Source organism: Onychostruthus taczanowskii, unplaced genomic scaffold, assembly GCF_017590055.1.
Source record: "Onychostruthus taczanowskii isolate IOZ18803 unplaced genomic scaffold, ASM1759005v1 scaffold37, whole genome shotgun sequence".
NCBI lineage: Eukaryota > Metazoa > Chordata > Aves > Passeriformes > Passeridae > Onychostruthus > Onychostruthus taczanowskii.
The window spans coordinates 6,900,996-6,927,025 of NW_024501126.1; the positions used below are offsets into that span (position 1 = coordinate 6,900,996).

At 37.8% G+C, this 26,030-nt stretch overlaps 1 protein-coding gene across 1 annotated transcript in view; it reads right to left on the reverse strand.

Annotated features, from left to right (window-relative positions):
• Positions 1 to 26,030, reverse strand: part of CTNND2 (catenin delta 2) — a 518,515-nt gene that overhangs the window by 295,874 nt on the left and 196,611 nt on the right. Inside the window, exons 3-4 of the mRNA XM_041411749.1 lie at positions 7,162 to 7,196; positions 6,551 to 6,667 (exon numbers count right to left, since the gene is read on the reverse strand). Coding sequence (XP_041267683.1) covers positions 6,551 to 6,667; positions 7,162 to 7,196 — 152 coding nt within the window. The remainder of the gene's footprint in view (positions 1 to 6,550; positions 6,668 to 7,161; positions 7,197 to 26,030) is intronic.

Sequence of the window (26,030 nt, forward strand, 5' to 3'; positions counted from 1 at the left end):
ATTTTCAGCATCTATGATGAAATCAGCTGATAAAATCATACAGGTTGAACAAGAAGTGCTTTTGTCCAGCTGGGACATCTGCTTGCCACTGGGTAAGAGGATCTCTCATATTACAAAAAATCGCTGAAACAAAAGAGTGCTTTTTTCAAGCTGGGACATCTGCTTGCCACTGGTAAGAGGATCTCTCATATTACAAAAAATCGCTGAAACAAAAGTGAATTAAGAGAATAAAGTAAGAATTTAGCCTACCTTTTGAGCCTCATAATTAGACAGGGGTTTTAAGTGAAATTCACATCTGTCTAGTGCAACATCTGTATATAATTTCATGTGGTAAACTGTTCTTGTAACATAATTAATTCTTCAGAGGGAAAAAACCCCAGCATCTAAATGGTACTGCTACCTGTTTGTGCTATATTCAGGGCAAATAGTTTCAAATGACTAAAAGAGTTAATATATTGTGGGATTGAGACAGTGGTAAACCATTAATTTTCTTCCCAAGAACTTGGACACTCTTAATTGCCTGCATTTCTGTCAATATGTAGCATCTGTGAAGTGCATTATGAATTGGCCTTAACCAAGAAGATGGCATTATTAAATCCATATTGTATTTATTCTCTTATCAGTGCTCTGAATTCTGCAATTAATCCTGAGCACCAGGACAACAGGGTCACAGACATAAATAAAAATATGTATCCAGAAAATGTGGGGAAAAAAATTCATCTGGAGTACTGGCAGTGTTGTGTGGGAAAAACTTCAATCCTAATAGAAACTGCTTGTTCTAAAAAAAAAATTAAAAACTGAAATTAAAAATGAGCATTTAAAAATTATCAAGACAATTGGGAGAACTATTCAGAAAGTTTTCTGATCCATGTCAACGAGAGCTCTGTTCCTACAGTCTGTGCTGTTGATTTAGAGAGCAAACAAGGAAGGTTGCCAAATGAAGTGACGAAGCAAGTGAAAAATAATGAAATTATTCTGTTTCAGTTAGAAACATAAACTCCAAAAGCTTCATAAATCTGCCCCATAATCCTTTAAAGATCAGTCCTACGGTCATTTTGTGGAGGCCGAAGCAAAGGAAAAACCATGGAAGATTTAAGAATAGATAAATTAAAATTAGAGACTTCTGTATTAACAGACATTTCAGCCTGTGGTTTAAGTTAGGAAGAAAGTGCCAATGGATTTGCTCAGTAATCTTAGAAGTCTTCTAACCCTCCTTTTGCTAATGCCATGACAGAAGGAAAAACCACTGCCTGTCTCCACCACTGTAGACTGCAAGGATGCAGTGTATTCTGTAAAGACTCCGTAGAGCTTCAGCTAATTATCTCAGAAGTTGTTTTGATGACAGTGTCATGTCCGTCCTCTAGTGTGGCATGCTAGTGACCCACAGGAACAGGGGGACAGAGAAACTAATAGAAGGGAAAGAAATATAGAACCACCTTTTCCTCTTGTTCTGCTTTTACCTTACACTACCCATCTGTAAACTGCAAATTTACAAACATCATCAGGAAAAGGTAGTTTGGTCTTAACAACTGCTTAGAGGACTCCAGTTTCTCTGTCACAGAGAATAGAAATCTGGGGGCCACAGGCAGTTCATCAGGACCTTTTCCACTCATCTGCAGGCCAGACTGCAACCTTATTAAACCTTAATGACAAAAGACCTCAGCAACCAATCTTCCTAATTCAGACAGCTGTATATCTGTGTTTACTCTCCTTCCTTCCATGCAGCTTTCCATATTTTCAATTGTTCTTACATATAATGTGAGTGGAAAAAAAGGCAAAAAAACCAAAAAACAAAACCAATAAAGGAGGTGCATTGACAAGGCAGTAAAAGGAATGGATCTGAAGTAGTTGTTGGAGCTGAAGTAGTAGTTTTGAGAAAGTGATGCAGTGATGGGAAGGTGAGGAAATAATGTCTTGCTTCTTCTCTATCCCACGTTTCCAAGATTTCTAGTCAGAAATATTAATTTTTCGTCTCCACAGTGCATACTCAGCCCTCACAAAATTTATTTTCACATGTATTTCCTCACTAGATTAAACCATTCTGCCATGAAAATACCTTTCCTGAGCTACATTCACTGTTCAGTACTGCTGTGTCTCCTGAAACATCCCTAATGAGATAACTCTGTTCTGAACTAAATTTCATTCCTCTGCATGTTTCCTCGCCCCATGATTTCAGGTCCTGCACTTATTGTGCATTCCCATCCCTCTTCCATGACTTGTTTCCAGCATCTTATATGTGATTACATTGCCTTTCACACGTCTGGTTTTTCCCCTGACCCTATTTAAGGTGACAGTTACTTATCTTCATTTATGCAAAAGCAGTACTTTTGAGTTCCCTTTAGAAAAAGGTAATGGCAGCACGAAGAAATGTTTTCAGAGAGGAGCAGCCAGGCAAGCTGGGTGTTACAGCAATGTAGAGCAGGGAGGAGGATGGATTGAGACCCCTCAGGGACCCTCCATACCTGATGTCTACTGACACTAGCAGGAGCCTGTGTGTGTCCTCCCTTGGGGACTGAGGGGATGTGTGGACCACTGTTGTTCTACTGATGATCCCCAGGAACACTCAGGACAGGCTGAATGCCTCTCTGAGGCCACAAACTTATTACATGTTCGATGTAAACTGGAGTGACATAGTCTTGACAGATCTAGAGCTACGCAGAGATAATGAGAAATCACTGCAGTATGGGGAAATGGACCATGGAGATGCAGGCTCAGGGCTCCAGTCAGATGCAGTTTCGTGCATAATTCTGAAGTTTCCTGACTCTCTGTCTGTTGGTTGTAGGAAGCACATGGGTTCCGGAAGACAACTAACACTGCATTGGGACAGAAGAAAGAGGTGGGGGACAGTTCAGGAGCTCCCCTTGATTGCATATAACCTTTTCCCAGGGTCAGCTCCACCACAGGAAGCTCGTATGAGACCTTGCAGCAGTTATGAATCTGCCTGGCTGATAATGACTTTCAAACCAGTAATCACTCTGCTTTCATTTCACCAAAACCCAAGAAGTTTTATATACTTAAGGTTTTTTACATTTGCTGATTCACTCAGTAAAGATAATTAATGAGCATCTTTATTAGCAATACAGAACCCCTCCTGTGTAAGCCCCTTTCATGTGACTTGTCCCATTAGCCTTTTTTTCATGCTTTTTATATGCTGCTAAAGGAATAGCACATGTGAAATGATGTTTGGGATTTAGAGTATTATAACAGCTCACTGCTATGTGACGACTTTTAAAACTAAGTCTGAGAAAATCAGAGTGCGTGAAACCAAATTGTAAAGATTCTGAGTAGAGACACACTAATCCTCTACAAAGGCAGGGCTACTGATAGATTAAGTCATTAGACTAGATGCACACAGTTCAGAAAAGGAAGCTGTGGTCACATCACTGGGCAGGCTTTCATGTGATGATTTCAAAAAATCTGCTTCAAATGCATGGCAGGCAGGAAATGCTCTCCTCAGAGTCAGTCTTGTTACTTAAAATACAGTTTTGCAGTCAAATTGCAGAGAAGTAAACATAAGTAAAATTGTCAAATCGGTAGCTCAAAAGTTAGAAAATGCCAGACTAAGCTTCCTTTTCTGAGTCATCACACTTCCCCTCCTTCCTTGCCTTACAGCCAGTGCACACAATGCAAAATGGTCTGTGTTTTTTACTGCATCACATCAGGTCTCCATTGAAAAATGTTCAATACAAAGAAAAAAAAAAAATAGCACCCTGGTGGATAATTCTGTAGCACTCAACGTTTACTTCAGATACATCAGAAATGGTGATTTTTGGAATACCTGAAAAGTGAGACATTTATATAGACCTCATTTCCTGTTTCAAAATTGAAAGAATTAAGAACTGAAGTGTCTAGGAAATGCAAATACTGTGTTTGAGTATTACAGAGTGCGCTTTAAACTTCCTTTTTATATCATGCTTCACATATTTGACACTGTGCTCCCACAGTGTTTTGTTACAACCGTTTGTTCTCAGCACACCTAACTGGGAACACCTAAAACTATGTATCAGCAGAAAATAGTTTGAATGATTTTACAACTGTAACAGGAAAGCTTTAGGACACAAAGGAGGGACAAAATAAAATTTTAAGTAAATATGAGACTTTTGTTTTCATTGTGTATGTGTGTTCTACTTGTTGCTTACAGAAGTCAGAAGCACTCTCCCCTCTAGTGTGCTGTTGCAATTTGAGCTTCAGCTTAGGGCAAATGAGGCATGGACAGAAAATGTAAAAAATAGGGCATGATAATAATTGTTTTCTAATGCATTCATTAAAAATTCAAATTATGCTGTACAGACAATCTTGACTTTTGTACTTTTGACTTTTAAAACACAGTAACATTTTACCTGTCTGATGTGTTTATAACATTTTACTCAAAAATCAAAAAAGATTCCCAAACCGGAAAAAAAAATCCAGTATATGACATCCTAATTATATTTATGAGTGATTAGCAGAGCTGCAACTGTTAGCTTTGGCATATAGATCTGATTCTTAATTAAACCCATAAATGGCAAATAGCAATCTAGTTTTATTACAAGCTGAGCCCTGAGCAGAGGAATAAGGGCACGGTGACAAAAGGCTTTATAAATATTTCCTGACAATGCAGAAAATCAAGCTTGCAGCCCTGTGGGGAAGCCTGCTTCCTTGTGAGCACACGCACCTGCCTGTTCTCTCCAAACCTATGTTTCTTAGGGACAGTAACTGTCCTGTCCATAATGATACCACTTTTCCTTTTCTTGGCTGTCATTCTCATCACCCTGTTGTTCCCTTTCTTTGCACCTAGCTCTTGCTCCCACAAACAAATCATCCAGCCAAGCAAACTCATCTTTCAACATTCTGTATGGACCTCCTGCTTCAACAAATGTCAGTTCCTCTCCTGATGATCCCCTACAAATCCTTCTCCATTGTTCCTCTTCTCCATCACCGTTTTCCATTTGCCCATGTTCTTTATTCTTCTTTCTATCTACCTGCATTCCTATTTGTGTTTTAGCTTATTGTGATGCTCCCCAGAAATGTCTTTAGTATTAGTTTTCCTCATTCCATGTACTATCTTTCTCCAATATTTTTTTCTTACTTTCCATCTCTTAAGCCAGTTTTTGGCAGCTCTTCATACAAGTTGGCCCCACTCTGCTCTCAGTCTCCTCTATTGCCATCTACCCATTTCATTTTTCTATCATAGAATCCTTTTGAAGGCAATCCTTATCATGCTAATCTGTTTTGTTTCTCTTCACCCCAAATGAAAAAAAAACAAGGACTTACATTCTTTCATCATGTTTTTACCATTTTGTTCAGATCAAGCAACATTTTAATAGATGTCAATCATACAGACTGTGTTCAGATTAAGCAAAACCATAACAAAAGTGTTATTGACACTGTTGGCCCAGAAATCCTGTGCACATGAAAAATGAAAGATTTTCTACTGTCCCAGGATTGTCAGCTTGAATTTGACAGGAAACCTTGTTTTAAAATAATGAAAAGTGTTCTGACAAATTAAAATTCTGCACCCAATGTGCAATGTCTTCCTTTTGTCACCTGATGACCATATTGCAAGTGATGACTTGTCATTGCTAGAGATGCATTGAAGAAGGTGGCTGTCAAAGTTCATCAACCTTTTCAGGTGAAGGGGAGATTTTCCCTTTTGATATCAAGAAAGCTGAATTTGGGCAGCCACCTCCAAAGATGTGACTCAGTCACAAGGTACTGGGTAGCAGGGATCAACTGACCAAGAGGGAAGGAGATGTAGAGGAATATTGAAAAAAAGCAAAGCCAGTGTCAGGTGCTGCAGAGGCAGGGAAGTGAATGTGGGTTTATATTGTGGCAGATGGGGACAGAATATGAGACAGGAGCCTGAGAAAAAAGAAAGGAAGCTAGGGAATTAACCTGCTTTTTCATCATCTAGTGCTCCATCTGATAACAGACCAGTTAACATGCTGGAAAACAGTCTCGGTGTGACTCATGAGCACAACTGTTGGTAGACATCTGCTCTACAAACACATTGAGTGGCATGTCCCTTGATCACTTTTGCTGTTGTGTAGCCTTGATTCACTTCCCCAGTGGCTGGTTTTAGCCAACAGTCCATCCACTCACTGCACAGTTCTGCAAACAGAATGGCTGGTAAGTGACCAGTGAGCCAACCTTGGAGAAAAGGCTTCACCTTTCTTGCTACAGCTGCCGTTCCATGCATCATCTTTAAGTTCACTTATTTCTGTCTGTGTATCCACAAGAAAATTTTACTTGTAAGGAGTTACCAGCTACCTGGCCAAGTCGTTACCATGAGACATCAGACTTCCTCACAGCCACCCAGTATGTTTCATTTTATTACATTTGGATAGTGAAAAATTGCTGTTTGCATGTTGTTTTTATGGTGGTGATGTTGAAGTTTTGAAACATGACCTTATAGTATAGTACAGCAACATTGCAATTAGAAAATATTTTCCTTAAAATATATTTAATGTGCTTGTTTTTCTCCCAAACAACTAGCAGTACTTAAAGACATTAATTCAGTTTTAAAGCAAGAAATGTTGGGGTTCTAGAAAACATATTTCTAGCAACTTACTTTCACTGGCTGAATAGTCCTGTGGATCAAGTATCCCTGATTCCTGCAGCGATCTAATACAGGAGTCCACCAGCTCCAGACCAGTGGTGAGTTCATCTTCTATATCCTTCTGACCATCTATAATGAAATTAACAACATAAAAACATAGAAGAAGGTCAAAAAGGTAAAGCCATATACAAGACAAAAGCTAAAACCAGTTATATGTGACTAAGCATTCACAGCTGATGAAGGAATGCAGGCCAAACACTCCCAGGACGCTGGCCATACTGAAAATTGTGCCATCCTTTGATAGTAGGGCCTTGGATTAATAAAAGCAAAATGAGAATATTTAGGTCCAGTAGAAAAAAAAGCCAGAGACACATTTAGCAATGCCTCTTCTCAAAACTCTACTTAGTTTCAGTGTACTTTTTGTCAATCCTAAAAACTTTTGCCAGATCCTGTCACTTTTTAAGTACAGTTTTTACACACTAGCAATGAGAAAAAAACACACAAAAACCCCAACAAAAACCTCCACATACATCAATGTGCTTTTCCCCTCCCTCTTCTTTAGGTAAAAATGATCTTTCTGGGAGAAAATGTAAGTAATACATATTTGTAGATAGGCACATTACCTTGTGTTTGCCAGTGAAACTGCTCTTCTGTTGAACTGGAAAGAGAAAGAAAAAAGTGATCATTTTTAATTAAATTGTTTTGTAGTGTGCCATGAATATACAGATATAAATCTATTCTGAAGGAACTGATTTAAGAGAAGAACACACTTAAGAATAAAAAACGTATTTAGAATACATAATTTTGTATATAGTTTTAATTAATGACTTGTACAGCATGCACTCAGCTGGAGGGAAGCATCTTTATTTCTTTATCAAGTAATTTGAATCATGCATATAGAAATTGGCCTCTTGATTTTGATATACAAACTACACTATTTCAAAAAAACGTTAGCATTTTTCAACTTTTGGATTCTTCCATTTGTCTGATTCTCCGTGTTTATCAAGAAAATTATAAACTGCTTTCTCAAGTGAATAGCCACATGTGATTTCTGAAAGAAATTATGAGTATGATTCCTGGTTCTGCTGATCATTATGTACATTTTTATATTATTCAAATGTGCAGCCAAGTTAATTCAATTGGCCTACACAGGAGAGTAAATTTAGATGTGTTTGTGCTTCTATGTACAAGCATTTAAGCAACAGAAGGTCTTAATTTTAAAATAATGAGCATGCACACCAGAGGATGGGCTAGGTAGGTTGTTTTTTTTTTCCCAACAAAATGAAAGATACATTCAAATGAATGATAAAATAAATTGTATATTCAATTAAGCAATGACTACACTTTCCTCCAAGGCATGTTTTGTTTATGCCTCAATATAGGTCTTTCTCATATGACAAGAATACAAAAAGGACTGAAGTTACTCAGTACTACCCATTCTTTTGATAACAATGAACTGATTATTACACCCGTGACTGAAAGATTTTTCTGTACATTTTTGTAAGATACTTATTAGTGAGAACAACAACATCTGTTGCATCCATAAGTTAAAAAAGAAACCAAAACAACAAAGACTGAAATTATTTTAACTTTTCCAACAATTATATTTATTTTTTCATTTATTTTCTCATGTTGAGACTAAATGCTCTTTTGAATGAATAAAAGGATTTAAATCTCTAATTGTTTTCCCTTTTCCCAGCAGATGCTGGATCATTTATTAATATGTCAGTATACCTCCTACTATCTATGCTCTGAACAATAGTAATGTAAATTAAATTAAATGCTTCCTTGTGGAGGTCTATTTTTACAGTAAAGAAGTTATGTAAATTATTTACCAGATTTGATAGTGTTAAAAATAAATATTGTCTAATTTACATAAAAATAGTTCTAAAGGACTTTCAATTTCTACCTGGCATCGTAAATGTTAACATGGCAAGTTCAAATCTATACATCATCATAAATTTCCTAATATCTACGGTCTGTGGTTTATATTGACTCACAGTAGTGAGATATTATAGATTAAGAAGCCAGGCCTTTGATGAGATAGTGAACTAAAATTCTTGCATGCAAGTCCACTGAAATTAACAATATTGAAGATAAGTGTTGCCAGAGTCCTCAGACAAACAATAATAACTGCAAAGTGCTGAACTGTACAAAATTACTTTAATTTAAATTACCTTTGAAATGAAGTCCTAGTGGTGACTAGAGACAGTGACTCTTTTTGAAATAACACTTTTTCCAATTTTACATTCCTTTTGTCTGATTTTCAGATGTACTAAATAACTGCAGCTTCATTTGACATACTTGAGAGCAATCTTCCTTTCTGTAATTAGCACAATCCATAATAAGTAATGTACTACTTTCCACTCCAGAGTCCCTCTTCCAGTATCCAGATTTCTTTGTGATAGATATCACCTCACCAGCCAGAAAAAAAAGGTAATATCTCAGGGGGCATTCTTGCTGGCAGAATGAATTACTAGATGTTGCTGGCAAGAACACAATGATGTAAAAGCCAATGCCATCTCATCCAAATAAATTAGAAAAGAAAATCAGGTCGTGCATAAAGAGTGAATTACCACTTCCAGGAATTCCAGCTTAGTCCTTTTTAAGTAGCAAACTTGTACAAAATGTAACAAAGGTCATTATGTTAAATTAATCTCTTGTGGTTGATTCATAGTAATCCCCAATATAATTTGTCTGACTTCCACAGAAACACTGTACAGTATCCATATTAATCTCAGGATCACCATGAATTTTCGCTACATTTTGTCTTTTCCAATTTTAGTCACGCTTCTCCTCACCAGTACTGTAATGGTCTTTCAATAAATAATGTAGCTTTTAGAGTAATGATTGCAGATCCACCATCAGAATTTTTATCCTAATGCTACCTTCTTATTCAACATGTGGAAAATGAACCAGGCTGAGCAGGTCAGTGGTGAGTCCCCATCCCTGGAGGTATTTTAAAACATGTGTAGATGTGACACCTGGGGACATGGTTTAGTGGTGGACTTGGCAGTGCTGGGTCAATGCTTGGACTCAATGGTCACAAAGGTCTTTTCCAATATAAAAGATTTTATGATTCTCTATTAAAGTTGTATTTGCTCCTACAAAGATATCAGTATATTCTGGTATAGAAAGAGTGCTGTTTTCCTTAGTTAAATTCATGTTCTTTAGCTTTTTAACAATCCAGTGTAGTTGGATATTGAAGCTGCTATTTCTTGGTTGCAATCCAATGCCAGTTTGTTGCAAACAAACATTTAAAGGGTTTCACTCAAAAACTTTATTAGAATTTGCCATAGTTTTAATCTAAATACTGTTTATTTTTCCTTTTTCCTTTTTTTTTTTTTTAACAGAACTTCCCCTGCTTTTGGCCTGAAAATGGTTCCTGACTGAAGCCTGACTTGTTTGTGCAGGAAGCCTTTAGGCTGTCACACGACTCTGCCAAATCTGCTTGAGTGTACAAAAGGGCACCCTTTTCTATCCTTTCCTTTCAGGTGTTTCCCAGCTGCACAAGAGATCGGTACAATTGTCTGCATAGTTATATCAAATACATGAAAAGACAAAAAAACAATAATTAACAGAAGTATTGTCCTAATAATTTTTTTCAGCATGTTCAGCAAAACGTATTTTTGCTTCATATTTTTTTATGAAGAAAAAAATGTATTAACAACCACTTTTCTGGATGTTCCTTTGCCTCATTATGTAAGTTTGCAAACGTTAGTAACTTTGACTGAGGAAGATGAGCAATGGTAGCCTGAGCCCACCTTAAGAGTTTGAGGAAGGGATTTTAACCAGAACTACATTAGTATAGCCTTAGAAAATTCTAGCATAAAAAATGACTGACCTGAGAACTCAAGCAGTTAGAATTACTAAGTCCCTTAACCCAAACTCAGAAGAATAATTGTAATTTATGTATTCTTCTTTTATTTTTGGTAGTCATTGCATCCTGTTTATACTTCAAATGTTCTAGGTACAAATAAGACTACTGTTCTACTTAATTCTATGTGACTTATTGAAAGAATCCTCCATCACTATTCAACTATGCAAAACTTGATTCTTCTATGCTTATATTGCCTTTGGAAATCTCCATGTGTTGAAGGAAAATTGCAAGGAAGCTGAATAACTTAAGAATGAGAAGATAATGCTAAAACCCAAAAAATTGAACAAAACACTTGACTAAAGAAAAGAAGAATATTGTTACATGTTTAGTTCTTGATGTTGATGTTTAAGCTAATGAACCTATCTTCTGTAAGGATGCACTACATTGTGCTTAAAACTTTACCTTTAGTAACTACCTAGGAAAGGAGGTACTCCGGTAAAAATTGGTTTACCTCCCTAGGCAAGAATGAGGGAAGGAAATATCCACAGAACAGTCATCTTGATTCCAGCTGAACTCACACATTCCCATTTCTGCATGAATGTCATAAAAGCACCAAAGCAGTGAGAACCCTCTGTGTGTGCCCTTGCATATGGGGAGGGTGAAAGGCAAATGAGCACAGCATGCTGCAGGGAGCTCGTTTTGGGGAGCATCACCTGGGGAGCTCTACTACCTCTGCACAGCGAGGGAACAGCAGCAGCATGAAGCACTGCAAAAACACAGATTTTCTACAGCCAGCTGAGGATGTCTTACTATTACCAGCAGCTCTGTACATCAAGTGTATCCCTTTTCAGACAAAAATAGAGAAAAATCCCAGACTGACCTACAGTTTGTCCATAAACAAGCAACAAACCAGGCCTCAGGGAGCCTTAATTTTTTCCTATGCCTGCCTCAAATCAAGTTAAACAAGAAGTGGGTGCCCCTTCATGATGGACTTGATAGAAATCCACCATGATTAGATGAGCCAGCACCTGCGTAGCAAGGTGAGTTACAGAAGACCATCAAATGCCTCTCTCAGCACTTTACAGGAGTCAAAAGGCATTTTGGTGGTGTAGCAGTGAATGCTCCATATGACACCAAAATAATGCTTTCCTGGACAACATTCACCAGCCATATTTCTATAAAAGCAACCAAACTCCTCAAGGGAGGTAACCCAGAGGTGGAGATTGCTACTGAGTATTTTGGCAGAAGGAAAGCTACCTGATACATCTTCAGACTGTGTTGCTATTAGGACCTCTACAAACACCCAAAGATTCATTTCCAAAGCAGGTGCCAGGAAGCAGCAAGGGCACCTTGGACTCAGCTGAACTCCCGGAAGGTGCATGTCTGCCTGTGGCACTGGCAGCAGGGACAATGGCAGGCAAAGGTAAGTGACACCAAACCACAGGCCTAGACATGTTTTGCACACTACATGGCCACAGCAGTACTTGCAGCATCACTTGGGTTTAGTTTTAGACATTACATGGCCTGATGTGAGACCAGGCCCACTTCAGAGAAATGCCTCGAGAGGTTCAGAACCATTCAGTGCAAGAAGGAGCTCCACTGCCCTGCACACATTTCCCCAGCAACAGTATTTACTATGCAGCCTGCAGAAATTCATTGTTCCTAACATGCACCAAAATACATCAGTGCACATGCACAGCAGGCCAAAGCAGTTATGGTTATTCATTGCCTTGCTGCTCCCCAGAAGAACACCACAGCAAAGAAACTCACTTTGTATTGGGAAGGGAGGTAGGTTTTCTTTCATTCGCTGTTTCTGGCACACTCCTTGCTTTATCACTGAGCCTGCATGCAGGCTGCCAGGACAAATTCACACTTTTGTATTCCTCTAATTATCCAAGAAATGTTTGTGTGCCTCTCCTTTGTGTGAAGTCATTCAGTTTACAGTTGTCACTCATTTTTTGAAAAATTGCTATAGCTATCTGCTGCACCAAAATATTTTTCTTGTTTTCTAAAACAATTAATGAAATTATATCTAAAACAATTAATGAAATTGTATATAACACTACTGTAGAAAAGCTATGAAAATATTTTACAAGGAGTTGTATCAGCACATGATCTTTTAAATTATTTCTAGAATGGAGCTACACAAATATTGCTGTATATAATTATGGGCAGATACTGTCTACTGATTTTTAAATTGTTTTTGTTGTTGTGGAAGGTGGAAAAAAAAAAAGATCCAGAAGCATTTCACAAAAAGCAAGGAGGCTGAAAAACTAATATTCCATCTAAAGCAAAGGAGAAGCACATTTTAAATCAGCAGTACATTTCAGGTTATCTGCAAAATAGTAAACAACTTTTAGTATCAACTATCTGGTGGGGGAAAATACAAACAACCTAAGAATAAATTTTACATCAGATAATCCTGCAAAAAAGTACCAACCCTTCAATAAATTTCCATAGTAAAAAACAATCCTTAAGAGCAAATTTTGGGGTTTGAGACCAATTTAAAATAACATCAAAATCTATGACATTGGTAGGCACTCTCTTCACCTCTATAAATATGACACTGTAGGCTCTCTCAAATATTGAATAGCACTCTATTAATCAGCTGTGGTATCAACTTGGCTACCCTATCAAGAAGTCCTTTTTCTGATGTTCCAACAAACCTCATCCAATTCCCTATGAGGATCCTGGAAAATGTAAAAAAACAGTCCAACAAACCAAAATAACTAAACAATACCCCCACAAACCCACACATATTTAACTGATGGCTGATGTTTTGTACCTTGGAAATTTCAAACTGACTTTAAAATGATGACAAGGTTCTTAGCTGTAGATGCCAGGAAACCATTCAGGTGGTTAATTCCCACCTTTATTAGAACAGCCTAGCTTCAAGTTCCTGCAGGGAAAGAAAACTGTCCATTTTTTTTTTTTTTTCATAGAAAAATGATTGTTATTCCCTAGGTTTTATGAAATCAATAGCAGAACTTTGTGGCTGTGCTGTGAAAGTTTTGTACTTCTTTTCAATGACAGAGGGAAATATTTGCAGCCAAATTTCCAAACAGGTCTCAAAAATCAATGCTTTCCTCTACATTTAATACTTGCAGAAATTTGCTGACATTATTTTCCTTTAAAAAAACAAGTTTTAAAGTGCTCCAGTCCTATCTATATTCAATTTCCCTATGCTGATTGTGCTTAATAAAACTGTTCTGTTTCTTATTTAGAAGTGATTTTAAGTTCAGGTGCTACACCACTAAGAACACTAAGTACACAGCAAGCATGGAAAGGCAGCAGCAGCCTTGCATTCCACACAGTGCACTGCTAAAGGGCTTGTAAAGCAGGTGCCAGAGGCTGTTATCTAATGGACAAAGCATAACACAGCCTGTTTTCCTGTAGATTTTGACCATCACTCCTGAAGTGGTCTCCAAGAGCATCAACTGTGGTAAATTTTATTTTGTTACTGAATTAATTTCACACAGACCAAACCCCCAAAACCCATTTACTTCAGTTTTGAATGAACTTGGTCACCTAGGGAGAGAACACTTGCTACTTCACTTGCAACCAGCCAGTTTCCTTTAGTTTCAGTTCTGCAGACAGAACTGGCATGACAGTGAACACAGAGAATTCCTTCAGAGTGGAAGCCTTCGAAGTTCTGCTGTTCTATGGAAAATAATTTAGAGGGCAACAGGCACTTTGTGTATTTATTTAACTTTAAACTTGGACACAATAACAACATTAGGGAAACAAATACCATGTGATTGCCCTGTTCTCACTCTTCGCCGATGTCCCTTTCATGCCCTTACACATTCCAGACAGAATACTGGGCTAGATAGACCCCAGGTTTGAATCAATACAGCCACTCTTCTGTTCTTATTTAGAGAATCCAAAGTCAAACCAAATTACTTAATTTTGTAATTTCCCATTATTAATTAATTAAGAAAAAGGATAATGGTTCACAATAAGAAGGAATTAGCTCAAGGCTGGATTTCTGCTAATACTGTTAGTTCTTCTGGTTTGCTTCAAACCTATTTTTATTTGAGAAAAGAGCTCATTTCCCAAACTGAACATAGCTACACAGGAACACATTTAGAAGAGAACAGAATTAGAATATTTCAATTGCAAGGGACCGACAGTGACCATTACGTCTAAATACCTAACCACTCCAGGGCTGACTGAAGGTTATACAGCAGGTTATTAAGGTCATTGTCCAAAAGCTTCTTAAACACTGACAGGTTTGGGGCCTCAACCACGTCCCTAGGAGCCTGCTCCAGTGTTTGCCCACCCTCTTGGTAAAGAAATGCTTCTTCATACCCAGTCTGAACATCCCCTGACCTAGCTCTGAACTGTTCCCAGGTGTCCTCTGTATCTAGATTCCAGGGAGAATAGCTCAGCTCTTCCCTCCTTCACCTCCTCAGTGAGCAATGAGCTCACTGGTCAGCCATCTTAAATTTTCAATTTTGCCGCTTCTACACAGCAGAGCAGTTTAGACAGCAGTGTACTGTGATATTCCTTCAGTCCCAGTGTTGTTATTTGGATCTGATCCAAACCCAACAAGCATCTAAAATAGAATCAAAAATGGCAAATTAGAGAAATCAATAGTGGAGAGATAGAATAATCTCTGCTCTAAGGCAACAGAGCAGTCTGGTGCCTAAATCACACCACAGCCTATCAGTGCCCATAAAACTGTGTTCTTCAAGCATGCCTTATTGACAACATTGCACAAAAAGTAGGATTGAGGTTGTCATGCTTTAAAGAAAACAGCACCATGCCCTAAAAGATAAAGTGAGGTCTAGTTTCTTCATTCCCTTCTCCCTCTTATTCCAAAAGTTTAGCTATTAAAGCACTCATGCACAATGTGATGGAACTAGTTATAATATTTTGTGAGAAATCAAAGCAGTGTTTAAGTTCAATGTAACCATCGGGCTATTCTCTGTCCTTCCTATTGAAACCTCTATTCTGTATAGAAAACAATACATTATTTTGGTTAAGAAACTCCATTATAAAGGACACCACCACAGCTACATTTTCTTCACACCAAGTTTTGAAAGATGCCTTCAGGGAAATTGTGCAGACAGTAGCACTAAGGAAAGGTGTTTTCCCAGTGGAGCAAAAAAAGGTACTAAAGATCAAGGAGTGAGGGTGAATTTCTTCTTCATAGGTGCCTTAAACAACCTGTCTTTGATGCTGGGTAAGAAACATTCAGTGAATATGAGATCAATTCTTTTCTGAGGCATATAGTTCCCTATGCATTGTATGAGCACTGTGGTTTGGGTGGTAACTCAAACCATGGATGCGTGGAGGCAGTCACCTAAAAATAAGGATTACAACACATTTTTTCAGTGTATTTTTGGGTCTGGTCCTTGGTACCATAACATTCATTTCCAAATAAATATGTTGTAATGTAAATGAAATTCCTTTAAGGAAACCCACTTCTGTAAATGAAGATATTGCAATATTTTTTCCTAGGGACAGCTAACTGCTAGAGCAGGTAAAAAAGACAAAGCACTAGTAACATGAAGCTCTTCTTCTCAATACCAACAAATTGCACAAGGATACCCCTTCTGCAAAAGAGTTGATCCTTAACATGAAGCTCAAGCCAAGAACATCATGCTGACCATTGTTTTAGGTAAATTATGTGAAGTATGATCACACTTTATACGACTATTTCAGCTACAATATGTGCTCTGTGTTGTCCTTGATAAATAATAGAAAGGGATTTTCTCAATGTTTTGAAGGGATGATTCATTTTAAATTCAGCACTTCCTTAGGGAAATAAAACAGACAGAAGCCAGACGGCCTCTACCTTGAAAAAAGTGTATTCCATGCAGGAAATTCCCAATACACACACACAGAGCCTGTCACTGTGTGAAATCACACATCACAGCCCTTCCCAATTCTTCTCCCTTACAGCCTCTTCACATTAGCTTCACTCAGCTGCTTCCACAAAACCTCCCTTCACAGGGCTCCTCACCTTCACCTCTTTCGTTGTAAACAATTCTTTCCTTTTCTCTGCATTTCTTTTCCCCTCCACAGAAGAAAATACAGAACCAGGATGTTTCTTCTTTTTATGTAGCTACTTCCTTCCCTGTAGCTTATGCCTGTTGGAGCCAAGAAGCAAACTCCTACTGTGCCTCCACAGTGGTCGGAAGGCCCCTGTAACTAACAAAGGATAGTTTTAATGTCAATATATTGTCTGCATTTGGCACTAAAGAGACTGCATGGTGGTCACGTATACCTTATAGGTTGTCTTTTGTTTTCATATTCTCCACCAGATGCGTGAACATGAAACACTCCCGTGAAACAGGAAGCACAAAAGATTTTCTTGATCTTTTTTAAGGCAACATTTGGTCCAGTCCCCACTTAAAGCTGGGCTACTTTCAAAGTACTGTCCTGGACGTAATGCAGCAAGGCACGTGGGAGACTCCATCAGTATTCTGCTGTTCAGCATTTGTTCAGTTAATTATCTTTTTATTAATAGAGAAAATAAAGACTGATGAAAGTCAGAAGAGTGGTGAATTTAAATGAAAGAATTGAAGTCTGAGAAAGGAGCACACCTGGCTTTTATAATTTAGTAAGGCTGAAGAACAGAAGAATAGTCAGAGGAAGCACATATGGGACAAGGACAAACAAGTTCAAGCTGGACACTGAAATTTTTGATGGAACTTCAAAAAAGGTATTAAAACATCATGGAAGCAGACAATCCCACACAATTTGAGTTGAGGTGTCAAAACTATACTCACTCTGCTCTTAGAAGGTTGCTTGATAAGTTTATTAGAAAGAGCTGATGTAAGTTCCAGCTTCAAGGAACTGGAGGACAGCCCAGGATGGTGCCTCCAGTTCTCTATTTGAAATAACCTTAATCTGTGATCTGTTGGCAAACTGATGATTGTTACAGAGCAGTATCCACATATAAGTGATACCACCAGAAACACCAGGCAATAGAATTTTCTAGAAGCAGCCAGTACCAAGAACAGTGTTGTAAGAACTGAAGAGTGGTACTTTTACATTTCAGTGGATGAACATAAAGGCAACAGAAAACTACTTTCTAACCTAGAATGTTAGATGAATGTAAAGGTAATTGGGTCTGTTAGGCAGGTGATAAGCCACTGGATCAACCCATGAAAAATTGCTATTGGTTTATAATTTTAACAACAGGAGTGAAAGTTCTTATTTGTAAACTGTCTGTTTGTATATAGAGTTGACAAATTATCCAAGTAACTAAAATGGCACATGGTAATAACTGCTATTTAGCTATATGGATAACCTTTAATCACACATTTATTACTGAAAATGGCTAAAATTATATTAATGCAAGCTGACAAAAAGTAAATGTAACCTTTAGACAGATTGGGAGCATTGCTGTAAGCACAGAGTCTTTTTATTCTGGCTTTTTCCACCACTAAGGTGCAGAGGGGAAAACAAGAATCAGTTCCCTATAAAAATAATATTTCTTCCATTATTTATTGCCTACCAGAAGAAATACAACACAGGAGACACAACACAAGTAAAAGCAGGTTCATAGGTCAGACATTTAGCAAAGACAGATGCAAGAAATATGCTCGTATTTTAGAAAATTATATGCAGGCATTAAAAAGAATATTCCTAAAGAGTAAAAGGATATTTTTTATAATTAAGAAGAAAATATCTTACAGATATCATACTAGTCATGCTGAAACAAATATTATTTTCAATCATCTTTATTTTTAGAAGAATATTACCATATAAAATGTTGCAAAAGTTACTAGACAACTGAAGCAATCATTTGAATTCTTTTTTGTTAACAAAAGGATGAAATCACCTTTCTACTTATATATTCTTTACATCCAGAACATGAAATCTCACAAGACAGTTAAATACTGAATCTTTTAATTTCATATATAATCTAACACTTCAATACTGAATTACTTCTGTTGCAATTACTTTGCAACAAAACTTTATGTCTTGATCCAATCCCAAAGGTTTGCCAACCATCCCTCTGCATACTAGAGGGATGCACTCTAGTAGCCAGAGTTAGACTAAAACTCTGATCAGATCCAAAAACAAGTGCTCAGTCAACTTTGGAAATTCTACATCACAGCAACTTCTTTGTTCTTTTTGGTTCTTCTACAACCCCTCTATTGCTCACTGTCTACATATTGAAGCAAGTACCTCGTCTGCACCTATTACCATGCAGCTCATATTGCTACAAATTTTTTCCTAACACTTGTGGCCTGTTTTAAGCAATCTTACCAATACTCAGGAAAAAAAAAAAAAAGCATACCCTTGAATGCCATATTACTGTTCTGTTAAGCTGCAGAAAAGATCATCTTTCTCTCCACAAAATGTGGACACCAAAGCAGAGTGTTAATTGGACAAGTAGTGAAAGCCGTCTGTTACTTATTTATTGCAAATTTTTCCAACACAAATGTGGCAAATACTAAAGAAGTGACTATATTCCCAAATATTACAGGTTTTCATGGTGCATTGAAAAAAAAATGCAGGAGGCTTAGCTATATGCTTTTATCACTTGTAAATATTTAAGAGACCAATTAGTCTGTCACTTATGGTAGCACTGAGTTCATATCTAAGAACTTTTTCATAAAAGAATTCAACTGCTGAGATGGCTTTCTTGATAAAACAAAATTCTACCTACTGTAGTCCTCAAAACACTTCAATTTTGAAAGTTGTAAAACTTGAAAGTATTAAGATAGGGTACTGATTCTCATTCTGTGCACAGGACCATCTAGTACTTTCTGTAAAGTCTGCACAATTATGCAGAAAAATATTAGACTATATTTGGTTAAATAAAAGCACTAATTTTCTCTGCTGACTCTGCTGAAACAGCAGACAAGGGAAATGAAACCCAGATCTCAAGTAACTAGCTGAGCTTTACATTGGCAGGTACAATTCTTTGAAAGTCCTTTGTTTGGGTGAAAAGATTACTGAACCATAAGAAAATTGAGTTCTTGGCTACCTATGGAAATCCCTCTCTAGGATGCCTCAACATCACTTGTTCAAAACAATTAAAATTCTTTCTTTCCCATGCCTTGTAGATCCAGACTCCAGTTAGTTTTCACTAAAGCTCATGCCACTAAGTAATATTTTCCTCTTCATGCCCATCTAAATCACTATATTCCATGTCCAGAAATACTACATATACATAGAAGTTACCAGCTGTGCATTTATTTTAGCTTTCTTTAATTACACTAAATGAAGCTTTGAGGGGTTGTCAACTGAGTTATGCCATCATTTGCTAACTCTCTTAGCTTCTTTCTCTTTCAATATCTTAATCTAGGCTTAAAAGCTGATTGTAAAATTGAGATTTTATATTACTTATTCAGTGCATCTTGGAAGTAGTCCAATCAAAAAGCTAAATCTGTTCTCACTGCAAAACAGAGCTAATATGAAAAGCAAGGAAACTGATTTATTTTTTTTCTCTCTGAATATGAATCACAAAAAATCTGTTCTAGACTTCACAAAATTAATTTTTCGTAGTACAGAAATGCTAAAGCTAAGAGTTGAAAACAATAATTTTGCTTAAGAAAGCAGTGAATTTTGTGGCCATTTTGAGGAAGAACAAGTATTTGCAATTTAGCTTCAGGGCTGTCAGTGTCAAGAGCAGAGACAAATTTTTACTGCCCATCAAGTAGCAAAACCTCTGCTCAAAGCCAGATCAATGAGTGCTGGATGGGAGGTGTTCCTAGCCTTCAGTTGTTAAAAATTGTATCCAGATCATAATGGGTTTTTTGTTTTAAAAACCCCAAAAAACACTGAGTAAGCAAAAAGTTTATAAAGAAAACATGAAAAGATCCACTGATAAAATTCTAAGAATCTCAATTTCAACAATTTCTTGTGTTGAGAAATATAGTTCATTACAACCCTGTGCACAACAACTGGATAGTTTAGACTCCAATAAAAAACAGCTTTGCTTTTAGGATGGACTGGAACAGAAGTGACCTGTACAGAGAAGAACATTTCATTTGGCCTTTTTTCAACAAGAATGGTGTTCTACTCAGGGATAACGGTAAGGAGAAATTGAATAATATGGTATATTCTATGTCCCATGATGAACTATATTGTGTCCAGTCTGTAAGTGAAATAAGCAGATGTAATCACACATTTTGTTATTCCATCAAGCTGGGGGTGGTAATTTCTAAACAGACATTACAAAGTATCATACTTATTTAAGAAAGGAGGAAAAAATCAAAACTAACAACTCAAGCCTAGGCTAGCTTCTAAAGTTAAAAATTTGCTAAGAAGTCAAAAGGAAAAGAAGTAAATGCACTTGATTTTATTAAGGCTTCACAGAGCACAATTTCCTTCATAGAGAGAAAAAAAAAAGGAAAAGTAGATCTAATACATCTGGAATTCCACTGGGCATTTAACCCATTATCAGATGACATTTCCAAGTTAATAGCTTCAAAAAGAAAGTGAGAAACAGTACAAGATTCAAACACTGTGCATAAAAAGAGCCAGACAAGAGACAATTGGCAGCGTTAAACTGAAGCTGAGCAAGAGAGACACAACCCAGCATTCCCCAAAATTCAGTCTTGGGGGAATACACTTTTCCACAGAAGCATGCAAGACAAATTCAGGCAGTTTGGAAATGAGGCAAGATCAGTGCCTGAAACATATTAAAGCAGTCCTTTGGTATTAGAAAAGACTGGACTTCTTGACCTCTGTCTGAAACTAAATACTACCAAAAATTGCATGTGAAATGTCAGTGATGCACACTAATAGAGGCCAAAAGTTTTCTGTCCTATTTTTCTAGTCATTGTTTTCACCACTGAAGAAAAATTCAAAAACCTGTTCTTCTGCAGCACTGCAAGTCCGTAACACCTTTAAAATTTCCATATTACACATAAAGACTGCCTTCTCAAGATTGACATGTTCTACAAAGTCCTCTTTACAAGAGCAGAAGTGCTTTCGAGAAGTAATACATAATTAAAATAACCTACACAAGAATCCAGGTTGCACTCCATCACCGAGTGACTCCCCTGTGTGCCAGGTCAGTTCCAGGCAGCTGCAGAGCACAGAGCTGGAGACACTGACAAGAGGTGACCTTGGTGTGACAGCCAGCACCCTCACCTGCCTTTTCACAGGGTGAGCTGACCTGGTGCTGGGCGGAATCCAGAAATACCGAAGTGCATGAGTGAGCACATCACCAGTAGTGGGAGAAAAGGATCGAGGATTCCCTGGTATGTCTACGTGAGGAAAAACTCTCCTACGGCACACGGTGTTTGTACACATGGTGGGTGGTCTGACTGCCTAGTTAATTCCTCTTCACTCCAATCCAAAACTTTAGCGTTCCTGCTACCCAGCACCTGTACTCAAAGAGCTGTATTTCTGAAAACCTTTAACATGAGTTCCTCGGGGTTTTTTTTAGATTTTGTTCTGTTTCCTTTTTTCCAGAATTACTACCTCCTCCTCCCATCTTCTGCGTATTACAATAAGCATTAATGGAACCTGTGACAAGACAAGCATACTGGAATCTCAAATACCATTTATCCAGTCAATAAATATATTTATTGCAAACAATTAATGGATCCTTTTATTACTTCCTAAGCAGATTTTAGATTCAGATTTTACTCAACTTAGTAGGAGTTGAAGAAGGTAGATTACTATGCAAGTGAGATTGTCCATAAAACATGAGATTAAAAATGTTGGTATATTAAGCAACTTGATTCCAAGTACCTGAAGCAGGTATATTTGCACGTGCCAGTACTTAGATTCGACACATAGATTTAACTCCTGTAAACCCAGAGCCAATGCTGCTTAGAAAAAGCAAGTGTTTTTTTCTGGCTTGTACATTGTGCTTGGTATTACTGTCAGTGTCCTCCTAACCAGGACATCATATGGAAGAAGGTCTGGCTGCATTTAAAATCCAGTCTCAAATTGCATTGCAGACGGGGAAAAGAGAAGGTGAATGCAATCCTCATGTTTGCTTTGAACCTGTGAAAGTATAACCTGGAATCACTGGGACAGCAGAAACAGCAGGCCATGATATCATGCTCTCAGGGCTGAGTTACATTTTCAGAAATGTATCTGAAAGAAAAGGATTCTTTCAACAACTTCTTCAGCTGAGGGCAATGAGACATATGTGGCATCACCTGAAAACCAACTGAAACTTGTGACCAGAAGCCTGCCTTCATGGAAATTCACTCTTTAGATTGCTGACACAAGATATGCATGTGACAGATAGGGCTGGCTTTCTCCCAGCTGCAGAACAATCTGCTAAGCAAAAGGGTGTGATCAGCTAAGTGAAGGGCTATCTGACATAAGATGGGCACCTTCCTCTTTCTCCTTCAAGCCCTTTGTAAGTGTGCATTTGAGCAAAGAACAAATCCTTACTTCTGGAAAAAAAAAAAATTCCTTGTCATTGTATAACTAGCTCAGGACATTTGACATAATTATTATGTGTAGCAAATTCAGCTTTATGGGAGCAGCTGACCGCACAGTTACTTTGTAGTTTTCACTATCTTCCACAAGGCTCAAGCTTTTATGTTAATCCAAACAAATTTGTAACATCAGCCCCATTATTTTATGAAAGCCTTGACTACCTGAATGAGTCCATAACTGCCCTGAATTCAGCCTTCTTTCTCCATATCCCCCAATGCCCCAGTCCTATTTTGCATCTTAAATGCCCCGGCAGGAATCTCCAACAGTCAGATTCCATATAGTTCCACTGCAATGTATGTCACCTGTGTCTAACTTACTGTATCAGAGCCATCAGCCAAGGGCAACCACAGCTCAGACACTCCACTATTGCCACTATACCTTTCTGAGCCTATCACACTGACTTCAAGTGCATTTCCATTTCCTTCCTGCTCAGTGACAAACTGAACGTGGTTCACATGGTTCACTCTCAACTTCTCAGGCAAACAGACTAGCCAGGGCCAGCACACCTTGTTGGTTCCACTCATGATGTGTACCAGCATGTGATCCACTTGGCAGCCACATCCTTTGGCTATGGAAGTCACAGGCTGCTAGATCTGTCAGACAACTACTTCCCCTACAAACTGGCCACGTCTATGTAGCAAGTTCTGGACATACTTACACAGCAAAAATATTTGAATAATTCCGTAAGACTAGAATATGGCCCAATCAGTAGCTAAGAGGTTTATTTTTGTTTTATTTATTTATTTAATAATGAAGCTATACTCACTCCTCACATCACAGTGTGAATCACATTTAAAATTAATTTAACCTTATAAATATTCCAGTCATAAACATTTTTTCTATCCTTCTCTGACTTCCATGTTTAAATTCTATTCCACCATTTTATCCATTTTCAGCTTTAAGGTTGTGAGTAATACTTTGATTTTTATACAAATGGATTACTGGATCCACAGCTGTCAGTACAATCATGGCCGAGAACTTTGTAGCCCAAACAAAACTACAGACACATTTAAATAAAACCTACTTAAATGAATAACCGATAAACCAGTATTCCTGGTAAAAATAACGTATTTCCAGGGAGACAGTTACTAAACAAGTTTTTATTGTCCATTAAGTATGAACTTTGAAATTGTGAACTAGTATGCATAGACATAGGTAGAATACAGATTAGGTACTGCAGCAGTAATTTTATGATGTTATTATGGCCTAAAAATTTGATAAAGCAATATATAAAGAGACATTTAAACATGAGATATAAGATATGTACTTAAGGACTGAATACAGATAACAGTAAATTTAGGAGCTGTTACATGTGTAAGGTAGAAGAGGACTATACTGAAAATCAGAAACACGTGCTAGAGGTTATTTCCCTTTCAGTGAGCCAGACCCAAAAGTAATACATTTGGTGCTCAAAATGAAGTCAAAATGAGGCCTTGGATGTGAAAATGCTGCATTTCTATAGTATTCATAACTAGACTCACCTAAGTTTCCAAGTCCACTATCCTTTACAGCCGAACTGTTGTTCTGTAGCCCTTTGTGAGGCTACAGGAAATTAAGAAGTGGTCTTTTGTTGTTTGTATACAGTGCATCTATTCCCTAACATATATTGCCTCTCTTCATCAATTCAAGGCAGCTGGGTGAAAATACCACATGAATTATATCAGTGTGGAGATGAGCATTTTGAGCATCATAATTTAACTGTGTAGATAATAGGACAGAGCGCAGCTTCAGCAAGTTTAGAGATTATGAAAAATTGTGAGAAGTGTTTGAGAGACCAGGGAATTGTGTTGCCATTCAGAGAGATCCCAACAGACTAAAGAAATGGGCTGACAGAAACCTCACAAAGTTCAACAAGGGGTTAAGGAGGAACAATTCCACCAGTGCAGGCTGGGGTCTAACCAGCTAGAAAGAATCTTTGCAGAGAAGTCCTTTTGGGTAATAAATAGCACACAAATCAATAGTGTGACCTTGCAGTAAAAGGTGGCCAACAAGACCCAGAGCTGTATTAAGAAAATCATTGCCTGTGAGCAGAGGGAGGTGATCCTTTCCCTCTACTCAGCACGAGTGAGGCTACACATTGCGCACAGTGGGCAGCTCTGTGGGCTCCCCAGGATGTAAGGTACAGAGAAATGGAGAGTCCAGTGAAGGGCCACAAAGATGACAACTGCACTTGAGTCTCTGGCATGCAAGGAAAAGCTGAGAGAGCTGTGAAGGCTTCAAGAAGGAAAGGCTTGGAGGGATCTTATCAATTTGTGTAAGAACCTGATGGAAGGCAGAAAGGAAGAGCCGGACCTTGCAGTGGAAGTGAGAGGACAAGTGGCAGTGAGCCCAAATTAAGACTGAAGAAAATCCACTTAAACATGAAAAAAATTGTTTTACAGTTAGTAACTAGAACTGGTTGGTCAGAGAGGTTGTGGAGCCAATCCCACTGCATGCAATCTTGAGAAAGCTGCTCTAGTTGACCCTGCTTTGAGCTGGCACTAGACACTTCCACAGGTGCCTTGCAGTCTTGACTGTTCACTGGTTTTACATCAGAATGTCAAAAAGATGGAGCATATTGGGATCTCAATGTGATTTTAAAAATACTGGTGTTTTGTAAAGGAACGGGGAGAAAATGAAACCAATTTCTAGATTACCCTAAAACAATGTTATCAAGATCAGATAAATTATAAACCAGAATTTAAACCCAGGTATGCTGAAAGTTGCAAAATAAATAAATTAACAAAAATGCTAAAAGATCATTGTCTTCAACCTTTACATGCAACTTTGCTGCCACAGAGAAAGTGAACTTTCTCTGTTGAGAAAAGTAAAGCGTGAACTTGAAGTTCAGCTGTCAGCCCTTAACCACAGTGGTTCCCCTGGCTGAAGTGCTGTCTGTCCCACCCAACATGTACCTGGCTGTATATCAGAAGGAGTTAATGAAAATAAGATACACCTGCTTTTGGAATAAAAGGATGATACCAGCAGGTATAGCACTCTCTGACTGCTTAACAACATATGGCTTCATTTTGATCTAGTCTTGAGGATGCATACATGGGAGAAAATGTCACATAAGTTATCCTTGTATGCCTCCTCCCCTGCTGCTTGCTATCACAATCAGAGACCTAATTAAGAAGACTCTGTATCATTATTTTTTAAATTAAAAGTATTTTGAAGACAACATAGACACATTTTTCAGAAGACAGAAAGTGATGTTCATATTTGCAAAAGAAAATACAACCACAAACAAATTTTTTAAAATAATTTTAGCAGAACCCTACTGTCCTGGAACTCAGGTTCTTTTAATTTTCAGAA